The sequence below is a fragment of the Rhynchophorus ferrugineus genome, unplaced genomic scaffold, assembly GCF_030347505.1.
Source record: "Rhynchophorus ferrugineus isolate W39M unplaced genomic scaffold, kcgeb_rfMv2 rfM3, whole genome shotgun sequence".
Lineage (NCBI taxonomy): Eukaryota > Metazoa > Arthropoda > Insecta > Coleoptera > Curculionidae > Rhynchophorus > Rhynchophorus ferrugineus.
Window position 1 is genome coordinate 29,244,747 of NW_027472582.1, and position 14,885 is coordinate 29,259,631.

Consider the following 14,885-nt stretch of genomic DNA (forward strand, 5'->3'; position numbering starts at 1 on the left):
CGCTGTTACCTATTGACGAGGCTTGGGCAGTCGATGGTGGCACGTCTAAACCAAACAATAGTCGAGTACTCAATGATTGGAAATACCCTTCAATAACATCCCAGATAAACGTCTCGGGGTTAGATATTCAGCTATTCGTTATCGGGTTCTAGTAGGCGCTGCTGACACCTCGCCCGTGTTCAACATCTGGGATTATTTTTCTGGGTATTTTGTAGACCATTATTCCACTATGTAAAATTCGACATGCCTCAAGGTCGTTACACGGATAATATTTTGCTTGTACACAAGTCTTATTATTTTATATAGTTGATCCTGTATGCTCTGCCTCTCTATCAGTACAGTGGAAATATCTCGAATACCTTTCCAGAACTTTCATTTTCCCAACGTGCAATTTAAATACCAAAAAAACCATTAGATATCTTTTTATTGCATTTTTACCCAGAACACAATTTTCATCAAGAATAATAGAATTTATACATTCTCATTATTATTATTATTATCTAAATATTTATTAGAAACGTTGGAACTAGCGAGTAAGCAACAGGTAACCAATTTGACCAATAATATAAACAAGTGATTCTTAGTGAATTCCCTGCGATGATTATGTCAAACGTACTTCCGCGAAACAAGATTGTTTAAGTTGAGAAATCGAATCGGACCGAAACAAAGAATTATTTTGGAAGTCGACGGTGCGACGCGAGACGGCCGACAGTGATGACGTGACGTCACTGGCCTAGCCACAAAGAAATGTTGAAAAGCGATCGCGGGGAGGGTGATGATGATATGAGTTCGTCGACCTCGCAATGTTTACATCGTGTTAGGGCCGGCCCTGAAGTGCAGTGTACCGGTGCAGCGTTGTCATATATGCAGCTTCTGTTGTAGCGAACGAGGAATCATCTCGGTTCGTTCGTTCGTTCGGTCTCCTTCGCTAATATTCGACTATGAAGATTGCCTTTCGTGTTTAATAGGATTATAAACACAGTGACAGATTGCTCTTAAATGAGTTAAAAGCCAATTAAAAGGATTTGTTTATTATCAGATTTGATAGTTATAACTTAATTTCTCGACATATTGAATTACACTTAGTTGCTACTGCTGAATGTGCTGATATATAACTGATAATTAATAATATAAGTATAATATTGGTAAGTCTGATAGAGAAAGGTAATGACCAATAGTCTTCCTTTCTTTAGTACTGCGATCAAATAATAGTAAGGACTTAAATAAAATGCAAACTGGTTATTATTCTTATTTTTTAATCTCTAAACTCTAATCTCCCTTAGTTACAAATAGTTTTCACTCTTCTATTCTGATATAATCCTTTAATCACTCGAAACGATGTCCTGGAAGAGGTTTTGTAAGTATAGGGAATAACCAGAAGTTCAACGGAAGCAAATCAAGCGCATAGGGAGGTTGCGGATTGATATGAGTTGAATTTTTGCACAAAAATAAATTCAAAGAAATAAGGCATATTATTATGATGAAAAAACAAATAATGTTCAGCCGATAACTCCATTCTCTTGAAGCGAATAGCTGTAAATTGTAATGTATGTATTGTAATAATAACAATGTATTAACATGTAAATTACACAACATTCAAATAATGTCTTTATTGGCTAGTTTACCCTGTCGGAAGAAACGAAACGTATAATGAACACCAATACTATTTTTACGTCTTACCATTTTTTATACAGTATTAATTGACATTAAGTGAGCTAATAATTTTCTGCAATTCGGTGTTCATTTAAAATAATATATGTGTGATTTACAGCCTTGTTAATCATGTTACCATGATAATCAACAAAATTGTACAATTTAATCAGGGACCAAATGTACTGAAAGGGAAATGAACAGGGTGCATAACAAGGTGAGTTAATGGTAAATAAACCAATATATTTCCGGAACAGATCTCATGAATGTTTGATATTCATTATTTTTTACTGTTTTGATGGAACTAGCAGTTGTTTTCTACTTTTGCTTCTATTGGTTTGTAGATATTATTTAATTATCAAGTATGCGAAATATAAATATAATATTAAATTAAAAAAAGTAAATAAAATCTGATATTATCAAAAAAGTTGAGACAGCAATAAAACACAAAAGATATTTAAATACATTGATATGACAACTTTTATATATGTATTTCTTATTAAAAAAGGACGAGTTTAATCTTGGAAATATTGTTTTTGCTCAGTGATTGGTCTTCTTTGATCGTAAAAATATACTTCTCGTCGCCACCAAAAAGTCCTTTTTCCAATGTAATCGTGAAAATCGCATATTAAAACGTTGACCTAGGTCGTTCGGCCAATAACCGAAGGACTCACCTCCCAAAATCATTTATATACTACTATTATGTTGTACTTGCTTTAATACACAAGTACTGAATTAATACAGTAGTATGTATTTCCCAAAATAAAATGAAACTAATATACTTTTTTACGTTTGGTTCGCTTTAATCTTCTGATTTCGTGCGTGTTGTCCAGTAGCTGTATTACTTCTACGTTACTGTGATTTAGCAACGTTATTTCATGTTTTAAGTCGAAATCTTGTATCACGTCGTGTATCCATTTGATTTCGAGATCATCCTGCTGCTCTTCGTTGATTACGTAGCGATAACCATTGGTAATTATTCGTAGAAATTTGATTTGGGACGGATTACGAGTTGTTTTGATGTTTTAATGCAACCCCAAATTTGCGTCCCATAGGTTCCAATTGGCTTTATTATTGACTGATAAATAAATGTATTTGATTTTAGGTCAAGTTGAGAGTATCTTCCGACTAACCGGTAGAGTTGCTTAACGTTGAATCTCTTCTGCTCTGCTTTTTGTCCAACATGATGTTTCCAATTTAACCTACTATCGAGATATATTCCGAAGTATTTAGCTTATTTTGCTTGAGGAATCGGGCATTCGTCAAATGATATAAATAGGTTTTTGCCATTCTATCGCAACACAATATTAACATGGACAGATTTGGAGCTATTAAGGTGTATTTTCCAGTCTCTAGTCCACTTGTAGATCTTGTTGACCGTTACTTGTACTTTTTCTACAGCCTTAGACAGAGATACATCTTTTACAATGATAATTGTACCGTCAGCAAATGTTCCAAGTACTGTTTCTTTTATTGTTGGGATATCAGCAGTATAGAGCAAATATAGGGGTGGTCCCAAGACACTACCCTATGGAAGTCCAGCCGAAATAGGTTTAAGTGTTGATAATGCCCCTTCGTGCAAGACTCTAAATATTATTTTGAAAAGATATGATTCCAGCAGTCGACAGTAATTCCGCAGTAGCAATTTGCTCATTTTATAGATAAATCCCAAATGCCATACCCAGTCAAAAGCTCGTGAGACGATATTTTTTAATGATTTAGATTTTAATGAACTGGAAAAGATAGTAAAATAGAATATAATATTATCAGAAAAGTAAATAAATGGAGACAACAACAAACTGAGCTAATGTGATATAAAATTATGTATACATAATCTTTTCGATAAAATTTAAAAATTCTGTGACAATTAAGACGAGTTTGGAGCAATAATCCCTTGAATGTATAGACGGACGGCAACGCCGAAAGAAGAAGCAGCATGTTGTTGTTTTGCCGGCTTCGATTTCTTCGGAACGTGGTGTGGCATTGTACCACGTGGTCGAGGGGCAATGACTGAAGTCGGCCGTTTAGGCGCCAAAATACGGGTATTTACGTGGTAAGGGTCACGTCGATGAGAACAATCATTAATTGTCATTAACTTTATTAAACCCAAGTGCAGAATTTCTCTTATCCAATAATTGCGTTTCGTCGAATTAATTTTAACACAGGATGCTTCTTATAGTACCGTCCTTCCGTCGAGATATTACGGTACCACTGGTTTATAGACTCGCGATGAATAATAAACTTGAAACAATAAATCATTAAAATTACATCAGTTCGATTTTATGTATACAGTAGTTGACACTGGTTTTAGTTAAAATATAGTGTTATATAAACTATAGAAAATAATATGTTGCTAATAAACCATCTGTTATATGATTTGTTAGTACACCTATATAATAATTACATTTCACATCACGTAAATAGGTTTAAAAAATAGGAGAGGTTTGTATAAAAAATATAATAACATGTGTATATATTTAAAAAAGGCAATAAAACACAATTAGTTCTAATGCAACAGCTTCGTTTCGCAACAACATAAGAAAAACAAATGTTATCAACCATTTAACAGCAGTAAAGCGAAGGAGACTGTAGAGTTGCAAAACAAATATCCTTGACCATCAAAGAAACTATTTTTTATGCGATCTAGAAAGGAAAACAGCAATGGTAATTACAAAAAAAAACATTACAACGGTACATTTTTGATCATTTATATATCAATCATTTTGTATCGATATTGTATTACATAATAATTTTAATTATAAACAATCTGCAGAAAATGTTTACGACTTTCTAACGGTTAATATAATAAACAAAAAAAGTCGTACATCCATTAGTAACATTTTACGGATGATTACTTTTTGTTTTTATTTTATGTTCGAAAAGTAATGATCGATTGTACCTTCTGGCAAATGTAGTTTAACGCAAAGTAATTAAAAATCATAATTACCGATAAATCGTTAAACGGAGAGAAACATATATCAGCGAATGGTTACAATTAGCACGGCAATAATTAGTAACATTGTATTTTATATATTTTTAATTGTAATTGAATTAGAAACTCCCCTATCGCTTATTATTACATCAAAATAACAAACTTTCTTTATTTAATTAATAAAAACGTAGTGAAGAAATGGAAACAGCGATTATTTCATTAATTATACTATTCACAAAAGGTCAGAATATGAGGTTAGATATGAAATTGTGCTGGAAATATTATTTTAAATGCAAAAATCGAGAGTGGCTCAAAAGAAACATGCAATTATTTTCAAAGACTAACAAGATAATATCATTAAAATTGAAAACAGATTTTGTGAAATTTGTATAGTCCATTTGAAGAATACAGAATACAATTTTCCTATTATGTCTAGACTTCCAGCTACGGTATCAAGTAAGACAAAAATAGATAAATTGTATAACATTAGAAAAATTTTATTCTGTTTAAAAATAATATTTTCTTCTTAAAACTCTAATGAAGTTATCCGTTTCAAGGAACTGATATTCTGGATTGATAACTCATTGATGACTTAATCAGATTAAAACTATTACTCAACCAGCATTGATTATTTCTATCCTTTTAATGAACAAAATACATTATATACCACAGTCTTCTTATTCACCAGATTTTACTTCTTTTAAACTTTTATATATTTACTAATCTTAAAGAACCACTTAAAATGTTCTATTTTGAATTAATTGATGAAATTAATGGGAATAGTTGTAATCTAGGGACAGAAATCTATTTGAACAAATCCTTCTGGGCCTGGAAATATATCCATTGTATCCTAGGTGGATTGCTTTTGTTGGATATTTTATATTTAAAGACGTTGTTATTTATCATGTATACGTCGATGGGCAGTATGTCTTTCTTCTATGGTTTCAGTAGTTCAAGTAGTTTAGCCCTTGATATAATTAGTCGTAGGTTTGACATGTATAAAATGAGGATAGGTTACCATAGATTAAGAAATGTTTTAAAGAATCAAGTATCGTGTACAAAAATATAAAATATGTGAGTTACATAATATATAGAATTAAAAATAGTGAATAAAGTCCATAAGCAGTTAAGAACAGGTTAAAAAGCCCCAACAGCTTTGAAGGCCAGGGAATAACTTTCCAAAAACAAATAAGTTACTTAAGTTTTACCATTTTTTGATCAATACAAGTTCACAGAACGCAAATAAGAACAATATATCAGCGGTATTAATAATTGCTCAATAGCCATTAATGTTTATGATTAATTATTTAGAACGAGTAACTCATAAAGTAATTTAAATGATACCTCATTAAAGTCAACTTCTACCGTCTTCGTTTCATGACGTATATAAAATTTAATTTGTTTACATTCGAGTGCATTTGTTATTGACTACAATCACATGTTGATAGATCGGCGTTTGCAGCTTTTAAAATAAATTTTCACACTCGACTAATATTCAGAATTAGGACGCACGTGTCTCGGAACACTTGGAACCGGTGGCCATGTCTATACATGTTATTTTTATTACTGTCCATGGTGCCGAAGAATTTCCTTCCAGCTCCCGGTCAGAATGTATCAGTTTTTCACACCTAAACGGAGAGCTTATTATAATAAACACACGCCCGATTGATTGCGGATGATGAGTAAACAAAACCGGTGTTTTAAAGGTTTAGTTTAACTAGGAAGCATTTAGAAGTTCGAATGTCTTTTCCAAATAAACGCCGATTGCACCGAAAGTCTGTTTTAGAATATCAGGATCGATTAATCGGGATCTAATATCAAATAGTTGAAGAATTATTTAACTAAGTTATGAAAAAATAGTTCCAGTATTTTTTGTTTGTTTGCTTGTTTACATGTTTTTTTAATTACATCTTACATTGGATATGGTTAATACAAACTTAATTTACAAATTAATTGATACTAAATAAATTAATATAAAATAAATAATAATAAAATAATACTATTGATCGATTGTACTTGCATCAACGCATAAGTGCGGGATACATACATCAGTAGGTATTTTCCAAATTAAAATTCAATAAAACTGCTTAAGCTACAATTTAGAGTAACATTTATAAATAAGTTATTATATTATTAGTTCTTGGTGTGATTCGCAATGATTTCCTGCGTTTGGTCCAGCAGCTTTATTGCTTCGACGTTGCTGTGATTTAGCAACTTTATTTCACGCGACATCGAACAAATAAACCAAACTCTTTGATCTTGGATCAAACTGGGAACATTTTCCATCTAATCAGTACAGTTTTTTTGATTTTTGGTCTAATTTACTCTACTTCTTGTCTAACATTGATATGTTCAATATGTGGATGTCCAAGAAGATTCTGTACTATATATCACGATTCTTTATATATTTAGTGATGCTACACAATTTTTAATGGTTTTAAGGGTTAATTATTATTATTATTATTATATATATATATATATATATATATATATATATATATATATATATATATATATAATATGAATCGTTGTTCGTTAGTCCCGCTGAAACTCGAGAACGGCTGGACCGATTTGAATAATTTTGGTCTTGAATTATTTGTAGAAGTCCAGGGAAGGTTTAAAAGGTGAATAAATATAAAAATGCTCGAAATTAAATAAAAACAACAATTTTGTTTGATGTATCCCTCGTCGTTCAGAAATTAAATAGAAAAAATAGTTTAAAATGAACAACAATTAGAAATTTTATATCTTTATTCTCAGGAGCTAAAAAATAAACTTAATTTTAGCTAACTACAGTTGTTAACTATCAGATTATTTTTATGTATATTAACTACAGTTGTTGACTATATATCATATTATTTTTATATAGATTGATAAATCTATTGACAACCAACTAATATGTCGATCGATACCTCAGGCAAAGAGTGCATCCTTCTATCTTTTGGATTACCGCTACGTGCGCGAGAACTTTCTTAACTTCGGTGATTCTATGTACTTTTTTTTGTTGATCTTTGTGATAGTGACACTTTACTGCTAAGTGCGCGAGGAGAAAACGACCTGACTTAGGCCGTCGCAGTCAATCAAATGTACGAAGAGCTACCTCACGTGCTAACCGCACTGATGACCAGAGAGAGACAGATTAAGAAAATAGTCGTATTGCTATGTCAGAATTTCGTTTTTTAGAGAGTGACAATGAAGTAGATAGGCTTAGAATGCAACGAGTTCTTGCACATCAAATACAACAACAGCTAGCACGACATAATGAAATTGAGCGATTCCGCAGACACAGTGCTCCTGTGATCCTGGAACGAGCTGCATTCTACTATGATAGAGCAATAGATTATTGTGCCGACAAATCGGTAACAATTGGGGAAATGACAATAACATTTTATGTTATTTACTATGTATCTTCATATTTACTTATTGATGTACAATAAAGTATTACAAACATTTTTTTTATAAGATTCAAGTTTGTATTAAAATATGTCAGAAATAATTATTGAACAAATCTTTAAAAATTACAGATACAAGGACAAATTTATCACTTACTGGGGGCGCTGTTACTACTACCAGATGCAGATCATCAATTTTTACAAATTTATTTTATGGGCAATTCAGATGCGGAAGTTGATAAGCGTTGGGCTCATAATCCAGCAGTGAAGGGAACCATTGTCCAAGAATTGCAAATATTTCTTCTTCAGGACAACAATTTAGTAAACATGTTCAAAATAGCATTGGATCAGATGCCATCTGACAGCCATAATATTGTCATAAGGAGGTTTAATTCACCCACCATTGACGAAGTGGCTGTTGTCATTGTGGGAGAAAATTTACAATCTAGAGATATTGTGCTTCATCGTCGGAGTAATGATTTAATTTACGCACCACAAAACAAAACAAAAAATATAGTTTATCGGAAAGCTTTTAATTGATTAACAGACTGTATCATAACTGCGTGTGTCTGTCAATATCTAATTGAAATTTTATAAATAGCCAGTATTTCAGGAAAACTCTGTTTTTTTAACTATGAAATATCATGTGTAATTAATCGAAAATAATAATAAAAATCCATTCATGCCGAGCATTTTTTTTATTAATTAAAGATTATTAGGTCTTTTATTTATCGATTGAGGCAGTACGAAGTCTGATGGGTCAGCTAGTCTTATATAAAATAATTAGATTGCATTAGATTTTGTTGTGCATCAGTTGAAGATTTAACATCTAATAAACGAATTTCTAAATCTAATTAAATAAACTAACTTAAAAGTTTAAATACTTTCTCGCCAAATTTGAAAAGCGGTTAATTTATCCAAGTTAGTGGAATAAAATAAACTAATAAGCTAAATTAATAGTGTATACTGTATTAGACATTGAAATATCACATAGCATTATCACATATTAAGTAAATGTATTCACTTTCGCTGTGTAGCATTTATTTTTAGACAAAAGGAAAATATAGAAAAAGAAATTTCTTATATATTTTTTTATTTATTCTGAAAACTTTTTGTTAAGTTAGTTGTAACTAAGTTAATTTTTAATTATAAAACAAAATTATTAATCAAACTAAATGGTCAGTATTTTCAGTTTGCTCTAAATATAGAAGATATTAAACAAAGCCAATCAATATCAATAAAATAAAGTTAGATAGTTTCGGCATTCGGCTGTTGTTAAGTAATGGGGATCATATCTAATTTTTGTGGTACTAGTTAGCTGGCCACAACAGGTGTAATTTTTTTATAATAATATATTATTCAGTATCTTTCATGGTGAATAATCATGGTGGGAATTAAACTCTCAATCTGGATAACTGATCAACCCTTATCTGAACTTTTCTTTAATAGTTAAGAAGTTTCTTTATAAGTTAAAATTTTCATTGTTCAAAATTATTCTGACGGATAAAAGCCAATTTCATGAAAGCTTCAAACTTATTTATACAGAGTAATTTGGCTAACGATTCAAATAAAAATATTCATTCGGTTTTGTGTGTATTAAATTATGCAAAAATACATATATAAATACAAAAAAATATAATTGCAATATATCATAAGGGACGCTTGGCGGAATTCTTATTAAATATTCCATGTTTTTCTTGGCGTTTTTTAAATTAAGTATCGATAATTAAAAACATCGTTACGAAAATTACCGTGAATAAATGCAATTTCAGTAATTTATGTTAATAAGTCCAGCTATAAATGTTAATGTACGATAAAGATATTATTTGGGGTGCGAGTTTTGTAGATTCCAAAACATGTAAAACGTTGTATTATTTAAAATATTAATCATAAAATAATTTCGAACAACGTTACGTTAAACTGAATCTACATGTTTTCAAATGTCAAGGATATCAAAATAGAATATATTATCGGAACAATATTCGAATTGATAGAAATAAAAAATTACGGAATAAAATACAAAATTGATTTGTATTTATTAAGATCAATTTAGAACCATGCCATCAACAATTGCGTAACTTAACGACCTTTACTTTTATTGGCTTTAGAATGCAATATCGTATATGTTAAACATTAACAGCTAATTATTTGTTATTTCTGAAGGTGATGAACATCCAAAAATAGTAAATAGCCTCGATTTTATTTCCGTTGCGATTTTTTCTTCTTAATATGGCGGATTTTACTACCAACTGGATATTTTAAAATATATTTTATTGCTTGTTTTAATATCCAAGTTGTGTCATATGAATTCTTGAATTTCCCGTGGATTATTGGCTTACAATGAATGCGTTTCAGAAAATAGCGACATAAATTACCCAACATTGCTAAATCGTATGATCTTAATGATTATTTATGCTTCAACGTCTTGTAGTTTCTTAAACTGTTTTAACATTTGCATACGACGCATGACAGTAAAAGTATACATCAGAAGGTCACTGTGACGAGCTCATACATATAGCACGTTATGTTAGAGAGCCACTTTGAGAGAAAATTGTCAGTAACAGTAACGAGTCGGTGTAGGGATTACAAATAATTACACCGTACAATTATTCATTCAAGTAACCTTTAGAATACTTACATAATATTGAGTATTCTACGTATGTAACACATGGGCTGAAAAGTCCCGGGTGTAACAAAGATAACACTTTTTTGTTCAAAATTCAATACCACATTTGTTGAATGATTTATCTTTTGTGTTAAAACAGGCCTGTTACCAATTGCTGTCCACTCACATGACGATCGTTTTGATTCCGGAGTGAAGTGATGGATGCACGTTTCATTCATTGTCACATATTAATGCAAAAATTCCGATTTGTTACGTTTAAATATTGCCAACTGCTCAAAATCATCAACACTTAATTTTTTTTGGTCATCCACTTTGAACAGAGCTTTCTCATAGTCAAATGCTCATGCAATATGGAACCAATACGTTCCTTCGACATCTTTACGATGTTAGCTAATTCACGCTACTTCACTTTTCGATTATTTAAAACGATTTTGTGGATTTTTTGTATGTTTCCTGGCGTGGTGGTGTTCACACCACCTCATTTGAACATCCACTGCGTTCTGATCATCGGTGTCTCTACGACCACGTTTGATGTCAGCAAACCAATTAATTAACCCTCAACCGTTTTATAGTTTTTTCTGTCCTTATAACATTTTTCAAGCCATTTCTTCACTTGAATGGTATTTGTTCCCATCACGAAACAACGTAAAATCAAAACACGAAATTATTTTTGGTTATTGTTTTGAAAATAACAAAAATAATATCACTCAGAGCACAATAACTCACAAACGTATGAATAGCTTTCTTTTGAAGGTTAGTACTAACTGAAAAAGCGGTGAATGCAATAAAACTAGCGCTATATATGTGCTAGGCCCGAGACTTTTCAAGCACTGTGTTATTTTTCTTCTGCATGTACATATATACTAGATATAGTACGTCTAGAGAATATCACCTGAAATAGTCATAATTAAATATTGATTAAATATCATAAAATATCCGATATTCGCCATATTCATCATTTTCTCATAAAGTAGACATTTGTTTAATTATATCTTACTTTACATATGCTTAATATAATCCTAGTTTACAAATTAAGTTATTGCTATTGTTTTGTTGTACTTGTATTAATAGTCAAGCCAGACGAGTGCGAGATAAATACACCAGTATGTATTTCCCAATTTAAAATCTTCATGGATACATTTGTTTTCAAGGTCATCGTGCAGTTCTTATTTGGTTACACTGTTATGTTGACAGTATCCGACTAGCCAATCTAAGACATCAAGTCTTAGTGCAACACCATAAACCCAAAACCAAACCCCAAACACTTTGATATTAGGACAAGTTGGGAGTATCTTCCAATTAATCAGTACAATTTTTTGATTTTAAGTCTGATCTGCTCAGCTTTCTGTCTGTGACGCCATAAAGCACAGATTCCTTAATTTTGATTAAATGTATAACAATATTAAGTGACGGAATCCAGGTATAAGCAAATGTTCCAGCCTTATTAGCAAACTTTGATTGTAATCAAAGGTAGATCATATAAAACATTCAGATTTACCATCACTTAACGACCTTTACTTTTATTGGCTTTAGAATGCAATATCGTATACTTATATGTATGTCGGATATGTTAAACATTAACAGCTATTATTTGTTATTTCTGAAGGTGATAAATATCCAAAAATACTAAATAGCCTAGATTTTACTACCAACTGGATATTTTAAAATATATTTTATCGCTTGTTTTAATCCAAGTTGTACCATATGAGTTTTTGAATTTCCCGTGGAGCCTTATTAGTAAACATTGAGTACCATGACAGAAAAGTAGAGAAATTTAGAAAATTGAAAGTTTAGCAGTGATCTAAACAACGAACAAGGAAGTTTATTGACAATAATTTGTAATATATTAATTGTTTGTAGTTATTTGTATATATTGGTAAAATATTATTTGAGTGGATAATGTAAAAACTTTTATTTAAAGAAATGGTGAAATTTCAGTAATCCATTAAAATTAGAAAAAACAAACAAAATTAAAACAGGAAAAATACATTGTTGATTCAAAAATACGAAGTTGACGATGACTGCGAATAATTTTTTTGATGAGATTAAAAAAAATCAAGTGAAGAAATGGCAGATATATTGGAGTATTTTCGATTCTTCTCCGTATATAGGGTTGGATGCCCTGAACTTAGTCATAAATGCATTCTTCTATTAAAGGCATGGCTCGTGATTATTGAGAAACCAACAAACGCATTAAATAACATAATCTTAACGCTTAAACTAAATCCTATAGAAAGTATGTAATTACTACTCATTAGTAACAACTATTAATACGGATTTACACACAGTAATACGGTTAACCATAGTTTTAATAATGCCAATTCGCAATTTAATGCGTGTGAACTAGAAAAGAATAGTAAAATTTCAACTATATAGGAACATAAGATACTTCCTGTATAGCTCTTGCGGATGCTATACTTTGTTATGGATTTAATCAGGCTTTGCGGAGATTTCGCACTCGTCATTCAATGTCCTGTTTTCCTATTTTATTGCCGTAATGCCCATTAAACTCAAACTATTTTTATAGATATATAAATAACCAGCGAATAGTTTTAAATACAGTTAAACATGGACAAGTTTTAATGGAACGTAAATACAAATCGGTTCTTTAGTTATATTTAGAAGAGATATTGATGCTCAATAAGAAGCAGAAACAAATAGGTTTATTTTTATGAAAATAAATATACGAAATGAACTTATTAATGTTCCGCTCATATTTATGTAAGTATGTCCAATCTTACTTAATATTTGAAACATTAATATGTGGTTTTTAGTTGACTATCAACAAGCCCGGTAAACATTTTGAATCATTATTTTTTATTTATTAAATTTTTCTCATATTCGTTTTTATATAAATTGCAGGTCCCTTTATTATAATGATCCCCTATAACTTCAATTTATAATAATTTAAAGCCACTTTACAGGTTTTAAAGTTGTTTAGTAACACGTTAGCTAAGAAGTGCTGTACATAAAAACACTTTTACAAAATGTTTTTATTAATTCTTACGCGGCGAAATAATATAAACTTAATTATATCGCTCAATGGATGCCCGATTCCTCAAGCAAAATCATCTAAATACCTCGCAATCCATCTTGACGGTAGATTAAATTGGAAACATCATGTTAGACAAAATGAAAAAAAAACATTATAACCAAGATAAAACCACTACACTGGTTAGTCGAAAGATACTTTCAACTTGATCTAAAATCAAAGAGATTGATTTATCAGACAATTATAAAGCCAATTTGGGTCTATGGGGTGCAAATATAGGGTTGCAATAAAAATTCAAGTCAACTATTCATCCAACGCTGTCAAAACAAAATTCTTCGATTAATTACCAATGCCTATCGCTACGTAACCAACGAAGAACTACACGATGACCCGTAAATCAAATGGATTTGCGAAGTTCTCCAAGATTTCGTCTTAAACCACGAAAGAAGATTACTAAATTATACTAACGTGGAAGCAATACAACTACTGGGCAACGCGTAGGATATCAGAAGATTGTAGGGAACCAAACCATACGAACTTATGTAAAGTTTTAGAAAAACCTTTAGTGTAAACTATAGCTTAAGTTATTATAATTTTATAGTTGAGGAATACATACTGATGTATTTATCTCGCACTCGTCTTGCTTGTGAATGAATCCAAGTACAAATGAAATGTAGTAATAAATTAATTTATAATTAAGGTTGTACTAAGCATATCTAATTGAACGATGAATAAAACTTACCATACCTGGCTCATACTCTCACAGAAATTTCAGATAGCTCTGCAGTTGACGAATTAATTATTTCCAGCTATCATACAAATTGGCTGAAAATGCCACTTCTAACCGATGAAAATTTTCGGTTTAATTGCTTTCTAGATAAAAAAGGAATAATTCTCTATGTCGTATTGGTTATATGGTCTGCTACTACAATCCCATGTGCAAAAAGTTATGGATTAGTCATTTACATTATATGACATCACCGAAACGCAATATTCATAACTATAAAGTCTTTCTGTATGCATGGTGGGATCAGCAAGGTATAGACTGTTAAGAGCTGCTAAACAGAAGGAAACTTATGTAGGTGTTTATAAAGTCAATTGAACAAATGGAAAAGCGTTTTATAAAAAAACTGCTATAGCTATATAAAGGTTTGTTGCAGCTTGAGTAGGAAGTTCCGTATCCAGCGTATCCACCAGTTATAAGACCTTCTGATTACCATTTTTTCAGATTGATTCAACATGGCTTAGCTAGCACACGGTTTGAAAATGCTAAGAAGTGCGAATATGGATCGC

General features: G+C 31.1%; 1 protein-coding gene across 4 annotated transcripts in view; it reads left to right on the plus strand.

Annotated features, from left to right (window-relative positions):
- Positions 1–14,885, plus strand: part of Glut4EF (Glucose transporter 4 enhancer factor) — a 162,476-nt gene that overhangs the window by 130,123 nt on the left and 17,468 nt on the right. Inside the window, exon 7 of one of the 4 annotated variants that reach the window (XM_076398220.1) lies at positions 8,107–8,663. The exons of the other annotated variants lie outside the window; for them this stretch is intronic. Coding sequence (XP_076254335.1) covers positions 8,107–8,514 — 408 coding nt within the window. The 3' untranslated portion in view covers positions 8,515–8,663. Of the gene's footprint in view, positions 1–8,106; positions 8,664–14,885 lie in introns of those variants that run through there. 4 annotated transcript variants of the gene reach the window in all.